General features: G+C 40.2%; 1 protein-coding gene and 1 long non-coding RNA gene across 17 annotated transcripts in view; one reads left to right on the top strand and one right to left on the bottom strand.

Annotated features, from left to right (window-relative positions):
* Nucleotides 1–15,142, bottom strand: part of SAP130 (Sin3A associated protein 130) — a 69,744-nt gene that overhangs the window by 23,471 nt on the left and 31,131 nt on the right. For 7 of the 14 annotated variants that reach the window (XM_044769238.2, XM_070507353.1, XM_044769239.2 and 4 more), the window contains 4 exons: nucleotides 14,048–14,169; nucleotides 8,971–9,273; nucleotides 8,079–8,256; nucleotides 1,876–1,980 (listed from right to left, as the gene is read on the bottom strand). In XM_044769238.2, the coding sequence (XP_044625173.1) occupies nucleotides 1,876–1,980; nucleotides 8,079–8,256; nucleotides 8,971–9,273; nucleotides 14,048–14,169 (708 nt within the window). The remainder of the gene's footprint in view (nucleotides 1–1,875; nucleotides 1,981–8,078; nucleotides 8,257–8,970; nucleotides 9,274–14,047; nucleotides 14,170–15,142) is intronic. The other 7 variants (XM_070507348.1, XM_070507350.1, XM_070507354.1 and 4 more) reach the window with 1 other exon arrangement.
* LOC123285356 (uncharacterized) overlaps nucleotides 1–15,142 on the top strand; it is a 106,313-nt gene that overhangs the window by 84,689 nt on the left and 6,482 nt on the right. The window contains exons 2-3 of one of the 3 annotated variants that reach the window (XR_011502728.1): nucleotides 5,798–5,990; nucleotides 13,486–13,552. The exons of 1 other annotated variant lie outside the window; for it this stretch is intronic. This is a non-coding gene — a long non-coding RNA (uncharacterized lncRNA). Of the gene's footprint in view, nucleotides 1–5,797; nucleotides 5,991–13,485; nucleotides 13,553–15,142 lie in introns of those variants that run through there. One more of the 3 variants, XR_006527098.2, reaches the window with a different exon arrangement.

Genomic DNA, 15,142 nt, shown 5'->3' with positions numbered 1-15,142 from the left:
AGTTTTGATGGAAAAGATCTCGTGCCTGAAGTGACGCTGGCAAACAACTTCGCATTAAAGGAACACTTGGAGATAATTTATGACATCGAAAAACAAAGGATGAAATGTCTGAAGCAGATCCAAACTAGGAAAGGAGCGTGACGTTCGCCAAGGCCTAGAAGGACTCCTCCTCTACACGAGTTCCACAACGTGAAGAAGGCAGTAGTGTTCCAACTACTCTTGATTAGTTTTTGGAAAAAAATAAAAAACTTTAACTCTCAATGTTTCTAATGTTTAAATTACAGTGTACTTAGTAAATATTGGTTTTACTATTTTTCTCATTTCCCTACATAACTGACAGTAAGACACTTTTTACTGTTCTCACAAATGTTTTTAAAGGTCACAGAACAATGGTAACCTCTCCCGGCTGCTTTCTACACACTGGCACCAAGGTGCCAGGGGATGACTGCAAGGCCTCCTGCACCCAAGTCTTGCTCCCTGCCTTCCAGCTGCCTGACAGAGTCCCGCAACAGGGAGCAGGCTCTTAAACCTCGGCCAGGGAAGCCTGCCCGGAAGTCATCACCTCTTCCTCCCATTGCTGATGTTCCCTTCACAGTGCTTTCTTTCTCTTCACAGGTTTATTATTACTCTACACTCACTAGGAAAGAAAGCTTAAGGAGAATGGGCACTTTGTCTGTTTTAGTCACTCTTATATATCCCCAGATTTTAAAACGATACTTGGCACACACAAGGCATTCACAATTTTTCCCTTGAATGAAGTTTTAGGAAGAAGTAGATCTAAATATATTAACATGGTAAACTATTACTGATATAAGTGAAAATTGCAAGAGACATCAATCAGCTTTTAAGAATCTACCAGTCTATCTACATGTCTATGTAGAAAAAGATCTGGAAAGATACTTAACAAAATTGCCACCAATCAATATTCTGGGGAGTGGGACTGAAGAGGTGGGTGGAGAATTGGACAGTGATTGTCACTTTATACTTTAAACATTTTTACATTGTCTCATTTTTCCCCCCAAAGTAATATTACTTTTAGAATTAAGAAGATAAAGAAAAAGGCATGTAGTAACTATTGTCATGATGCCATTTTTTTTTCCCTCCCCAAAGCCCCATTGCATGGTTGTATATCTTAGTTGTTAGTCCTAGTTCTTCTATGTGAGCTGCTGCCACAGCACAGCAACTGACAGACAAGTGGTGTGGTTCTGCAACTGGGAACTGAAACTGGGCTGCCAAAGCAGTGAGAGCGCCAAACTCTAAACACTAGTCCATCAGGGCTGGCTCGTCATGACGCCAATTTTTTTGTTGTTGTTGAGGAAGACTGGCCCTGAGCCAACATCTGTTGCCAATCTTCTCCCCGCCCACCCTGCCCACCCACCACTCAAAGGCCCAGTACATGGTTGCACATCCTAGATGTAAGTCATTCTAGTTCTTCTATCTGGGTCACTGCCACAGCATGGCTTGATGAACGGTGTGTAGGTCCACGCCCAGGATTCAAACCAGTGAACCCTGGGCCACTGAAGCAGAACACGTGAACTTAACCACTCGGCCATGGGGCCGGCCCCATGATGCCATTTTGATAGCAGTAATAACTGGGTATTTACTATGAGGCACGCTTTGAACTAAGTGCTTTAAAGGCACCATTTCGTTTAAATACACAAGAATCCTATGAGGTCGATGTTATAAGTATGCCCATTTCATAAATGAGGTAAACGAGGATCAGAGGTTGAGAAAGGTGTCCAGGTCACACAGCTAGAAACCGGATATAAAAAGATGCACGCAGGCAAATTATGTGACATCTGTCACACGTATTAGACTTTTTCCTCCCTAGTTATGTGCAGCTGGAAGCAAGAGTGACAACATTGACATGCTTACCCCGCAGGCCTAGGTGACCCAGATGTACTCCGCATAGAGCTCTCCACTCGAGGACTAGCCACATCAGGAGGCTGAGGAGGAATGAGGGTTTTCCGAACTGCCATTCTGAAACAGACAAGAGACAAACCCAGAAAACAGCAGTCTGAGGGCATTAAAGGATAAGAGGCACAAGACACATTTACCAGGCATACTTATCGCAAAACAAAAGCACTGCACAGGCTGGGTATTTTTAAATGGATTTTTAAATTTTATCAAAGGAATATGGGCACATTATTTAAAAAGCCAAAACAGTACTAAAAAGCTTTTAACAAAATACAGAAGACCCCTTCCCCATCCCTCCCCACTTCCTGTCCATCTTTCTCCAGGAAGTAACCACCGTGACTCTTTCAGATGCCTTCTTCTAACACGCCACGTCTCCTTTTACTTAATGTTACAATTTGAATCCGTATGAAGTGTGTACTATCATTACGATGTCCATATACTTACACTGACCTGAACAAGTTCCTGGGAGCCAATGAAAAAGCTGATCAAGGTAGTCAGTGATCAACTGTGGCATGCAAGAGAGAGGTCACATATGGTTCAGACTAGAAATTATTACCACTGCATTTGGTAATGCAACAGTCATGAGTGATCTTGACATGTTTAGTTTTTGAAGAGTGGTGGAAACAAATACTAGATGAATGGGTTTGAGAGAAAATGGCTAGAACCAGAACACACCATTTTGCAATGACCACAGTTAAGGGACCCAGATACTGATCAAGACTGATAACAGCTCAAAAAGAAGGACCACTATGCATCATATTTCTCCTGGTAAAAGACTAAACCACCAACTTATGAAGTAGTCTTGCCGAAAGAAAAAAAAATGAATCTAATCAAGTCTTTAGATTCAAGTAACAACTCAGAGAAAACGTAGAGGAAAGAACAAGTGACCTAAACTATGGGAGTAGTGGACTGAACTGTGATCCCTAAAAAGATACAGCCAAGTCCTAATCCCTGGTATCAGTAAATGTAAAAAAACAGGGTCTTCGCAAATGTAATTAAGTTAAAGATCTCAAGATAAACTCATTCTAGATTTAGGGTGGGCCCTAAATCCAATGACTGGTATCCTTATAACAGAAAGGAGAGGGAGATCTGAGACACAGACACAGAGGAAGGCCATGTGAATACGGAAGCAGAGACTGATGTGTCCACAAGGCAAGGAATGCAAAGGATTGCCAACAGCCATCAGCAGCTGGGAGAGAGTCCTGGAATAGATTCTCCCTCAGAGCATTCCGAAGGAACCAACCCTGCCAACACCTGGATTTCAGATGTCTAGCCATCAGAACTGGGAGAATAAATTTGTTGTTTTAAGCCACCAATTTTGTGGTAATTTGTAACAGCAGCCCTAAGAAACTAATACAATGGAGGTGTAGTCAACAAAATCCAAGAAGAGGGAGGGAGAGGAAGGGAAAACTTCACAGGACAAGAGACCAAGCTTCTTCAACAAATTGCAAGGAAAAAAAGACATGGAGGAACACTTTATATTAGAAGAGTCTTAAGAGACCTACCTACTAATCAAAATGTGGGCACCTTCTTACAATACTGATTCAAATAAAGAATATAAAACAAAACAAAATTTGTGACATTTGAGACCACTGCAAATTTGAACAATGACTAGATATTTGATGATATTAAGGAGTTAGAATTTTTTTTTTAGTAAATATCTCTCAACAGACACATGCTGAAATATATACAAATGAAATGATGTGTTGTCTGGGATTTGCTTCAAAATAATAGGGTGGAAGGGGGTGGCTAGGCATATAGATAACACAAAATCGGCCCTGAGCTGGTAAGTTGATAACTGAAGTTGGATGATGGGTACACATTCATATGTTTAAAACTGTATTATATCTAAACTTTCCCATAATAAAAAGTAAGAAATAAACAAAACAGTAAGACCAACTCCCTACTTAACCCCCAAAACAAAAAATACACAAAAAACTAATGATAAACCACTATAAACCCACAGAATGACCAAACTTAAAAAGACTGCCAATAATAAGTGTTGGCAATGAGGAATGCAATGACCCTCACTGCTGGTGAGTGTGGCTCGGTGTAAGCACTTGGAATAGCTGTTGTCATTACCTGCTAGACTTGAACATAAGCACAGCCCATAACCCAGCAAATCCTCTCCTAGGATATCCTCAGGATAACATTATGGCCCCAAACCAAAACCCAAATATCCACGGATAAACCATGGTACTGTTATACAATGACAATTTATACAGCAATAAGAAAACTACAATAACATGCAATAATGTCATTTCATTTGTACATATTTCAGCATGTGCCTATTGAGAGAGATACATTAAAAAATATATAATAAGCCCTTAATATCATCAAATATCTAAAACATCAAAACCAAGTGAAGGCAGATGGATGCATACCAAAAAATGTATAGAATGTGATTCTAAGCTCAAGAAGAGGCAAAATAAATCTATAGGATCAAAAGAAAAACTATTTAGTCACTTTTGGGAGAAAGGGCTAGTGATGTCCTGTTTCTTGACCCACACAGTGGTTGGACGTTGTGTTCACTTTGTGCTAACTCATTAGGCTGAACATACGTTATCTGTGCACTTTTCTATACTTCAATGAAAATACTGAAAGAATTGGAGTTAGTAAATATAGACAACTCGTTTATTTTCTTTGCAAAGAGGAGCAAAAAATGAGGTAGACACTTGGAGCAAAGTGACTCAATAAAAGAATTTTTGTTTTAAGATGGAAGCAATGCAGCATATTTATACTTGTTATGTGAATGATCCACTAGCAAGAAAAACCTGCTTAAGCAGGAGAGGGCGGGGAGCTAGAGCAGCGCTGCTGAGGTGGCGAGAGAGGCTCTAAGAGTGCCCCAACAGTGGGAGACGGGAAGGCAGATGGGGACAGATGCTGGCAGGTAAGGAGACGTGACAGCTAGAGTTTGTGGAAGTTCTCTGCTGTTTGTTTCCATTTTCTCAAGAAAGTAGGCAGCTAATAGTGAATACAGGAGAGGAGATGTGGAAGTTTTGAGTGGAGCAGACGTAAAATAGTTCCAGAAGGCTGGTTTAGGAAAGTGTACTGCATTGGTCCACTGTAAGATCCTAGTGCAGGTTTGTGAGCTTAAGCAAATCCAGTCAACATGGTGTTTTCCCTTCACAATCTGCTGTACCTATGCATGCACAATACCAGTTAAGCAGAAAGTTGGATTTAACTCTGGTTTTGACAAAGTGAATAGGAGGGCAAGCAAGTTGAGGCTGAATGCAAGGAAATGATTGCAAGGGACCAGAGAGCGTGAATCAGAGAGTACAGAAAGAGGCCATGAAAGGCAGTGAGGAAAAATGAAAAGGTGGAAGGGTCAATGGAAGGAAGGCTCCCAGTTGGGTATTATTGGAGGTACGGTACTGCGGCCAGTGAGGCAGAAAGACAGATGGCGGGCTGGGGGACACTGGAGCACTATAGAAAAAGAGGGCAAGGCAGGCACGCTGAACTCCTGTGCTGAGGAGGGCAAGGCTTATGGATGTGTACTGCTGAGGGAGGGGAAGCATCCAAGCAGCTGAGAGGCCAGAGAGCTATGAAATCATTTGTTTATGTTCAAGACAGAAAGACAGCCAGAAATCCTGAACCTTCTGAACATACAAACATACCCCCCAAAATCACACCTGCATTTCATCAAGCCTCTAGAGCTGCCGGGTCCAACAAGACGGCCACTAGCCACATGGGGATCCTAGGACTTGAAAGGTGGCAAGTGCAACAAAGGAGCAAAATTTAACAGTATTTCATTTAAATTAACTTGAATTTAAAAACTGACATTTGATTCAGTCATTGGAAATTTTTTCAGTGTGTCTGGAATAACCTGGCTATGTGAAACGACTTCTTCAACTGCAAATTTTATGAAATCTAAATACAGATCAAGTGCTTCTGAAGATCAATGGCCTCAAAGGGGCAGTGAGGCATGAAGGGACATCGACCCTACCTCCAGGCCCAGTGACAGGACAGACGGGAGCAGAGACAGCCAAAAGTTTGGAGAGACTGCAGTGGAAGTCCAGACCCCAAGAAAGAGCCAGTTCCAGATAATGCAAGAAGGTGTTCTCAAAGAAGAGGTAAGAACACAGGGGAATCTGATGAGGACAGACTAGGAATTGCAGAGGGCACAGCAGAAGGGTCTTTGGGAGGTGGCAAAGTGTGCGAGAAGGGGGCAGATCCTTTTGTCTCCAGTGTTGTGAAATTTCAAAATATTTTACCTTGGTGCCGGTTTGTTTGTGTCCATTGTACCTACTGTGCTGAGCATTTCATGGTTCTTTAAATCAGGAAAAAAGTGCCCTTCAGTTTTGGAAGTTGTCTGTGAATGATCTCTAAGTGACCGCCCTCCCGCCTTCTCTCTGCTCTGTCTCGCTGAAGCCCCACGACTTGGAGGCAGGATCTCCTGAACTGGTTCCTTAATATTCTTATCTTTTCTCTTCTATTTTCTCTCTCTTTGTCTTTTTGCTTTACTTTTGAGAGATTTCTTCAACTTTAACAACTCTTCTACTGAATTTTCCATTTCTGCTATCATATTTTCAATTTCAGAACACACACTTTTGGTCTCTGAGAGTTCCTCTTATGTAGCATTGCCTTCCTGTTTCGTGGATGCAATTCTTTCTATTGTTCTTTGAAGACAGCATTGACAGTTTGGTCTCTGTTCATTTGCTGTAACTGTTTGTTTTCAGTTTGCTTCTCCTTGCCTAGCTTCTGCATCTTCCAAGCTGCTTGTTTCTGTACGTTTCCTGTGGTTTCTCTCTTGCACTGTTAGAAGCCCCCTCAGACACCTGCTTATCCGTGGTTGTATGTTCATGATTAGGAGGAGGGGTACTAAAAAGCCGGCTGGAAGCTCTGAGCTTGTGAAAGCCTCGTGGACTTCAAGGTTCACTGCAGGCTGATCCGATCCCCGTCCTCAGGGAACCCTTAGTGCTGGTATCTGTAGATCTTTCCCTTGGGACAGATGGATCCCAGGAGAGCAGAATCCTCTTCTCACTTTCTGTCTACAGAGTTAAGTTCAACTGCCAGGATTCTGTCAGCCAAAAGGGAGAAGTGGAGGGGAGAAGTGGACTGGGAAGTCTCAGCACTTCATAAATGCTTGGTCACTTAATCTGCTTCTGGCAAAATACTCAAGGCCTCCGCTGTGCCGGCTGATCCCAGGGCCCTGTGCAGAGGTGAAACCTGCAGGTGCCTGCTGGGATTGGGGAGGGCAGTGCACCCACGTGTGGGGCGGGAAGGGGGCACAGGGCTCCAGCAGCTCCTCACACAGATTTCAGCCCCACCTCTTCTTACTCTCAGTTCTTCCTGTCCCTCATCCTTTTGAAGATGCAGCAATTTAAATGAGGATGGTGCTCAACGATTTCCTTTACAGAGTTCACATTCGGCTTTCTCACAGCTGACTGAGTGGCCACTTGCCTGCTTTCCAGCTTCAAAGTTTTGTTGCTGTTGTGTCTTCTCCTCTCCCTATCCTCCTTGTGCATTTCTAATCTTTTTTTACTTTTAAAAAGCCTCTTTACTAAAAATTCTGTAGGGTTTGGTGAGGAAAAGAAATTTAGAAGTGCATGTTCAATCTGTCATCTTAATTACAAGCTTTGCCTTGCATTTTCAATGATAAGGTTACTCTACCACGAAGTGACTTGCCCTTAAAAGACAAAGACTCTAGTCTATGTTCCACAGCGTTTCACATAGTTTCCTGCCCATGACCCACCAACTCAGAAGCTTATATGGCAACACAGAACACTATTTGATACTAAATATGACCTTAATATACTTGGGAAATTGCTTGCCCTGAACAACAATTCATGTTGGATGATGAGGAAAAAATATACAGTAGACGTTAATGTGATTACTTAGACAAGCCTGAAGAGTTCTTTACAAGCCACCGTAGTGGTTCTAGGATTAAACTCCCACAATTACAGAGCGCTCCTAAAGCACTATGCAAGAGAGGCGTATAAACCGACACCCCACTGCTCAGGGATTCTCTACATCCTTCAGTCTGAGCTTGGTGAGGCTCTTCTGCCCAACCCTGTGAGCAAGTTATTTTGGAGGAAATTCAAAAACTCTACAGAAGATGAGAGATTAGAGCTTGCTAGCAGCACTGGATGAGTGCCTACTGTTTATGCCAACTATATCTAGAACTAGAGGTGTCATTTGGCACTACTGGGTCTACTCACCCATCTGTGGCAGGTTTCTTCCGGAGTATACTCGGCCGGGGGGATGAGCCCTGGGCTGGAGCATTGGTGCTAGCACTCTGGCTGTGGGTCTGCACCACGGTTGTTGCTGCTGGAGCAGCACTGAATGGATTGCTGATAGGGTTGGCTACAATCGTGGCTCCATCTGCCAACACCACTGCTGGGGGACAGGGAGGGGAAAGGAAAGAATGATGGAGAGAGGGAAATGGAAGAAACATTACTAAAATGTCACACAAGACAAACAAAAAGGATCAGACCACCAGAATTAGAGGTCCCATGTTATGACTGTCCAGTTTCAAGAAGACAGGGGATAGGAACACAATATTCATCTGTCTCAAAGTAGACGGCAAAGTGAGAGAAGTTATTAAGTCTACTGATGCATGATCAGTATCCATCTTTCTTTGCTCTATAACCGTAATTACTAATAAATGAGATAAGATACATAAAGTACATAACGTACTTCAAGAAATGTTCTTCTACAGTTTTTGCAAAATACCACCCACTGCCTCTCAATCCCTAATAATGGTACTAACATTCCAGTCTATCTAATTTTACAGTTTCATACACAACTCCAAAGGAAATCTTAAAAGAATGAGAACACTACCATTATAAGGTGAATTTGCTTTCTCTACTAAGAGCTCTTTATAGAATGCTTCTCATCATGTGCAAATGCATACAGGCTGTTTATGTATCTAATTTCTAACGGTTACAATGATCCTGACATCCAAGTTCTAGGAAACTCATGTTACAAAGAGGAAATTAAGGCCTAGAGAAATTACCTGAGACCACAAAACCAGCCAGGAGCAGAATCAGGATTTACATCCAGTGTATCTCTTTCCTCCACACCAACTTCCATGCAAAAAACTAAAATTACCTGAAGGCTTTCCCTCAGGTTGAGGCTGCTGAGTACCCACTGGTGCAGGCTGAAGTCCTTGGGTGCTGATTGGGGTTGCTGAGTGAATTCCCTGTGTGCCAATTGGTGCTGGCTGTATTCCTGGTGTCCCGATGGGAGCTGGCTGTATCCCCTGTGTACTGATGGGTGCTGGCTGGATCCCTTGGATATGTCGAGCATGAGATGCATCCACTGTCATCAACTGCATGGGGTTTAGGTGGACTGTAGATGCCACCCCAACACCAGTCTGAGCTGTGATGGCAGAGTTTGGAGCCTGAGCTGAAACTAAAAATGATGCAAAAAGTGACTACAAGAATGTTAGCTCTGATTAGAGACAGTCCACAAAAGGAGAAAAATTCTAAAACGAAAACAGAATTTTTCCCATTGTGCAAGATCTAAATCCTCATTTTTAAAAAAAGGTACTACAGGGGCTGGCCCCGTGGCCGAGTGGTTAAGTTCGTGCGCTCTGCTGCAGGCGGCCCAGTGTTTCGTTGGTTCGGGTCCTGGGCGCGGACATGGCACTGCTCATCAAACCACGCTGAGGCAGCGTCCCGCATGCCACGACTAGAAGGACCCACAGCTGAGAATATACAACTATGTACCGGGGGGGTTTGGGGAGAAAAAGGAAAAAAATAAAATCTTTAAAAAAAAAAAAAAAAACAGGTACTACATAAAACTCTCTATATAGGGATTTTTAGGGATTTTTCCCCTTTCACTTCCTACCAACTTGATACGGATCTTTCCGCAGATTACAAAAATAGCATTAAAATAAGAAAAAAGCAATCATCTATTAAATTCCAAATGTGAGCCAGGCAACTATGCTAAATAATTAAAAGTTCTGAGATACATCCGTGGCTCCCAGGTCAAGAATCTTTCCTTTAATTGATAGAACCACTACCAGAGGCATTTCTGAGATACAGTAGTTATGAGCTTTAAATTCCATATATCCACTGAAGAGAGAGAACAAGTAAGTTTTCTTTTTTCTATCAGGTAAATATATCATCTACTGTGTATAAAAACAAAACTCAACAACAGCAAAACTGAAAACAAAAGCATTCCTAGGAAGCAACAAAAAAGAAGGGATTTATCACTATTTGTGGAAAGAAGACAAATACAAAAGACTTCTCTTTTCAGTCATCACAAGAATCCAGAAAAAGATACATGCACAATTACGTTCACTACAGCTTTATTTACAACAGGCAAGATACGGAAACAACCTAAGTGTCCATTAATGGACAAATAGATAAAGAAAATATTATATTTTTATATATATATATATTTTATATATATATATAAAAAACATTACATTATAAGAAAATGTTATATATATTTATACATGTCACATAGCACATAACATAACAGCATACACACACTGGAATATTATTCAGCCATAAAAAAGAAGGAAACCGTATCATTTGTGACAACATAGATGGATCTTGAGGGCATTATGCTAAGCAAAATAAGCCAGACAAAGACAAATACTGTATGATCTCACTTCTTTGTAGAATCTAAAAAAACCCCAAAACAAAGACAAACTGAATTTACAGATACAGAGAACAGATTGGTGGCTGCCAGAGGCAGGGGGTTGGGGGTGGGAAACATGGGCGAAGGGGATCAAAAGGTACAAACTTCCAGGTATAAAATAAACAAGTCATGGAGATGTAACTACAGCGTGGTGATTATAGCTACTAATACTGTATTGCATGTTTGAAAGTTGCTAAAAGAGTAGATCTTGAAAGTTCTCATCAAAAGAAAAAAAATTTTCTATGCATGGTGACAAATGTTAATTAGACCTATTGTGGTGATCATTTTGCAATATATACAAATATTACATCATTAAGTTGTGCAACTGAAACTAAGATAATGATATCTCAATTATGACTCAAGTAAAAAAAAACGATGTAGCTGAAAAAGTTTTATAAACCATATAGAGGTTAAAATAAAAAGGTAAGTTACTATTATGAATGATGAAAGTATAGTGAAAAGTTAGTACATGTAAATTTATAGTCACTGCCACATTGCAATTCTTCCTTTGTCGTAAAATAAATAAATAACCCCCAGGGCATTATTAGTTTCTTCCTGAGAAGCGTGCCTCTGCCTTTTCTGTTTAGTAAGTTTTTGGCCGTCTGCCTGCCGCAGAACATGCAGGCGAGTCGCCACTCCAAGCCTTTTCAAGATCAGTCTGTCTCACTCCATGCTTCGTACCCTCACTCACGCTATGCTCCTGCCGAGCCAGAGCCTGCTCTGAGCACACACGCTGTGCTGATGCTTCATCACAGACAGGATGTGCTCCTCTCCCATCGCACCACAGCTCTGTCCTATCCGTTCCGAGATGCTCTCCCCACGTCACTTCCTTTAGGAAAGCCTTCCTGACCCCACACCCTCTCAAGTGGAGGAAGCTCTCACCTCAGCAGCAGCACGCCTTTGCCCAAGCGTTTTCTGAGACTTAGCACATTCCCTCTGGTAATCTCCATGTCCTATCTCCCTACCAGACTCCAAGCTGGTTGAAAGTAAGATCTGTTTAAGAGTCAATTTTAAAAATAAAGCCCAGCACAGGACCTTACATATAGGAGGGTTTCAATAAGTATTTGCGGAATTAATAAATGTATGAATGAATAAATGAATGAATGAAATGGGAAACATCTCCGAAGCAAGTGAAATTTCAGGAACAATTTGAGATCAATTACCTACAACTTACTATGTAAGTTATGCATATTACTCATAATTATATATTCGTATTTATATTTAACTAATAACTAATGGACCAAGAGTCCACCTTTATAAGCAACCAGAGACCATGACAACTGGTCTAATCTATCATAAACTATGTATTAGAGTAACCCCACATTTGGCAAGATCAGAGCCTATTATATACAAATTTCCTGTCCTCTTCTTGATTTGAAAAACATCTGCTTTAAAATAATTTAAAATGAGCCACTGAATCCACAATGCTTAAAAATAGGACCCTGTAATCTGGATAATAAATCATTCCTTCAGTCATGTCCATTCATGTATAGATTCAAATGTCTGAAAAATAATGCAGTACGTCTCATCTGCACCAAGAATGACAGCACTGCACTGGAAGAAACAGTCTTGTTGATTGTACTATTCATTTTTCTGTGTTAGTATCCATCAGGGCTACCGTAGTAGTGAAAGAGGGAACTTGGAAAAACAGTGTAGAGAAACAGACGACTGGCAGAATCCCCAACACTTCTGACAGTGCTCATAGGATGGATTTGTACAATAAATGTTTACATAAAATGATAACGTCTGCATAGATGGTTCTGGCTCAAGAGAGATTCTGCATGTACTTTTCAGCTGGCTAGCATTCAGAGAAATACATATTGGTCATGGGTTACAAAATGACTGCATTGTTACACAAGTATCAACTCGCCCAGGTAGCAGAAGAAGGAACCTGTAGGTTAAGTGCTGTTACTGACAGAGAGACTCAAAAACTGTCAGCAATAAGCTTAATCTCACACACATACTCACACACGCATGAGATTTACTTCCTAACTGTCAACATGATTCTATGATACTTTTTGCATCCTACTTTTGGCAACAATCAATCAAACATGGTTTTATCTTTATAAGATTGAAAATAAAAAACACCATGATGAATTTCCTTTAAAAAGATGTTATACCTTTGATGTGCAGTAAAACATGACAGAAAATTCAGCACATTTCAGCTATTTTTCCACATTAAAGGAAAAAGTTAAAATAAAACCTGGGGAAAGCATTGTGGAAAATAACAACAGCAAACCAATGCAGACATGGAGGAATCTGTTTTCAAAACTATTTAAATACCTTACAGTGTCTCAAAGTTTTAGACCAGAACTGCCCAATGGAAATATAAGTCATATGTGCAATCTTAAATTTTCCAGTAGCCACATTAATAAAGTAAAAAGAGGCAGGCCAAATTAATTTTAATCATGTGTATATATATATATATATATATATATTTTTTTTTTTTTAAGATTTTATTTTTCCTTTTTCTCCCAAAGCCCCTGGTACATAGTTATGTATTTTTAGTTGTGGGTTCTTCTAGCTGTGGCATGTGGGATGTTGCCTCAGCATGGCCTGATGAGCGGTGCCATGTCTGCACCCAGGATTTGAACCAGTAAAACCCTGAGCCGCCGCAGTGGAGCGTGCGAACTTAACCACTCGGCCACAGGGCCAGTCCCAATGATATATTTTGTTTAATCCAATATATATAAATTATTATCATTTCAAAATGTAATTACTATGAAAACTTTCAATAAGATATTTTACATTCTTTTTTCCATAGTATGTCTTCAAAATTCAGGGTATATTTTACTCTTAAAGCACATCTCAATTCAGATACTACATTTTTATCAGAAATATTTTATTTGTATTTTGATTCCACAAAATCTACAATTCTTGAAAACTAGTTTCACATTCCTAAGTTGTTCCAAACATATTAGAAACTCCTCTAATTTTAATTAATACAAAAATTCACTTCTTCACTTGCGTCAGGTCCCCTTTCAAGTGCTCAATGACCACATGTGGCCCTCGCAGCAGTCCTGAATGGCACAGCACAAGGGTAAGATCCACAATCTGGACAATCTGGCTTTCTTTTTCCTAAAGTGAGCTGAGGGTCCCACAGGAAAAGATTATACAAACTCTGAGGTTTAAGTATTGTTTTTTCTGGATTGGCAATGAGAACATTTACCAGTAAAGATGGTGAGTGTAACTGGACTCATATTCAAAATACAATAGATATCCCACAGTACAACAGAAGCCCCAAAAGAATATAGCTGTATTTGTCTTAACTGTACTATCATTTTAAGGTGTAACAAAAATTGTTAACGTAATTATCCTCAGGGTAGGATAAAATCATGCAAATATCACTAATAAGTAACAAACCTTTTACAGGTCACAGAGACGATTTAAAACCTCAAAGCTTCAAATTTTAGCCTAATCTGAAAATAGAAGCTGGAGTAACTAAATCCATACCAGAAAACTCACTGATCAATTTCTATGTCAATGCTTGCAAAAACTAAAATGTTAAAAGTCATTTGAACAGTGGCACTCATACCTGGATACTGTCGGATGGTGGACACAGAGCTGGTGATTGGGGTGTAAGTGTGTGCAGCCAGTGGGTACGCAGAAGGTGGGTACGTTGGCAAAAAGTACTGGAACTGAACAGGAACAGACGGTCTACAGATGAAACGGATAATATGAACCAAAATGGTCTATTTTCTTCTTTACCTTCAAATGATCCTATCTGCTAAATCCCCTTTATACTCTGCCATACCACCATTTCCCAAATTGTGCCCCAAACAAACTACTAGATCAAAGGACAGCTCTAGAGAGAATAATGTTTTAAAAGATAAATGGATACTATAACTAACTATTGCCAATAAACAAAAAAATATATAGAATAATAATTAACCAAAACTGACTCCAAAAAACTCAGTAATCAAAGTTCTTCCCTACTCAATTCCACTTGAAAGACTAAAGCTCAGATTGTTTTTACTGGCAAATTTTATCAAACACACATAAAACAGATAATCTCAAACTTATACAGACTGATTAAGAGACCAGAAAAAGAAGAAAAGGGATCTAACATTTTTTAAAAGGAGCTTAACATAGGCTTGATAGCAAAACCAGACAGGGAGAGTATGAGAAAAGATTATAAATGATGTCACTCTCTACACTGACACAGAAATTCCTAAATAATTAAGTACTATATAAAACTAAATACCTCATGATAAAATAAGGTTTATCACAGAAAGACAGAATTGATTCAGTATCAGAATTTCTACTAATGTTTTATAAAAATGAAAAGAGAACAGTCATTTGAAACTTCGCAAAAGATATACAAAAAAAAAAATTTAACAGCACTCAACACTTAGTCTTGATATAAATGCCTAAGGAAACAGGGATAGAAAGAAACTTTGTTCCTCAAAGTGAAAATAGTACCTACCAATAGTACCTTATCTATCAGGAAATTTCAGAAGAGTTCCCATTCAGGTCAGGAATAAGATAAGGATGCGCACTATCTCTGCATCTATTCAACATCACAGTGGAAACTCTAGCCAACATTAAGAAAAACATAGGCAGGGGCTGGCTCCGTGGCTGAGTGGTTAAGTTTGCTTGCTCCACTCCGGCGGCCCAGGGTTTGGATCCT

Source organism: Equus asinus, chromosome 4 (assembly GCF_041296235.1).
Source record: "Equus asinus isolate D_3611 breed Donkey chromosome 4, EquAss-T2T_v2, whole genome shotgun sequence".
Lineage (NCBI taxonomy): Eukaryota > Metazoa > Chordata > Mammalia > Perissodactyla > Equidae > Equus > Equus asinus.
The sequence above is the reverse complement of the archived record's forward strand: the minus strand, read 5'-3'. Positions and strand labels throughout refer to the sequence as shown.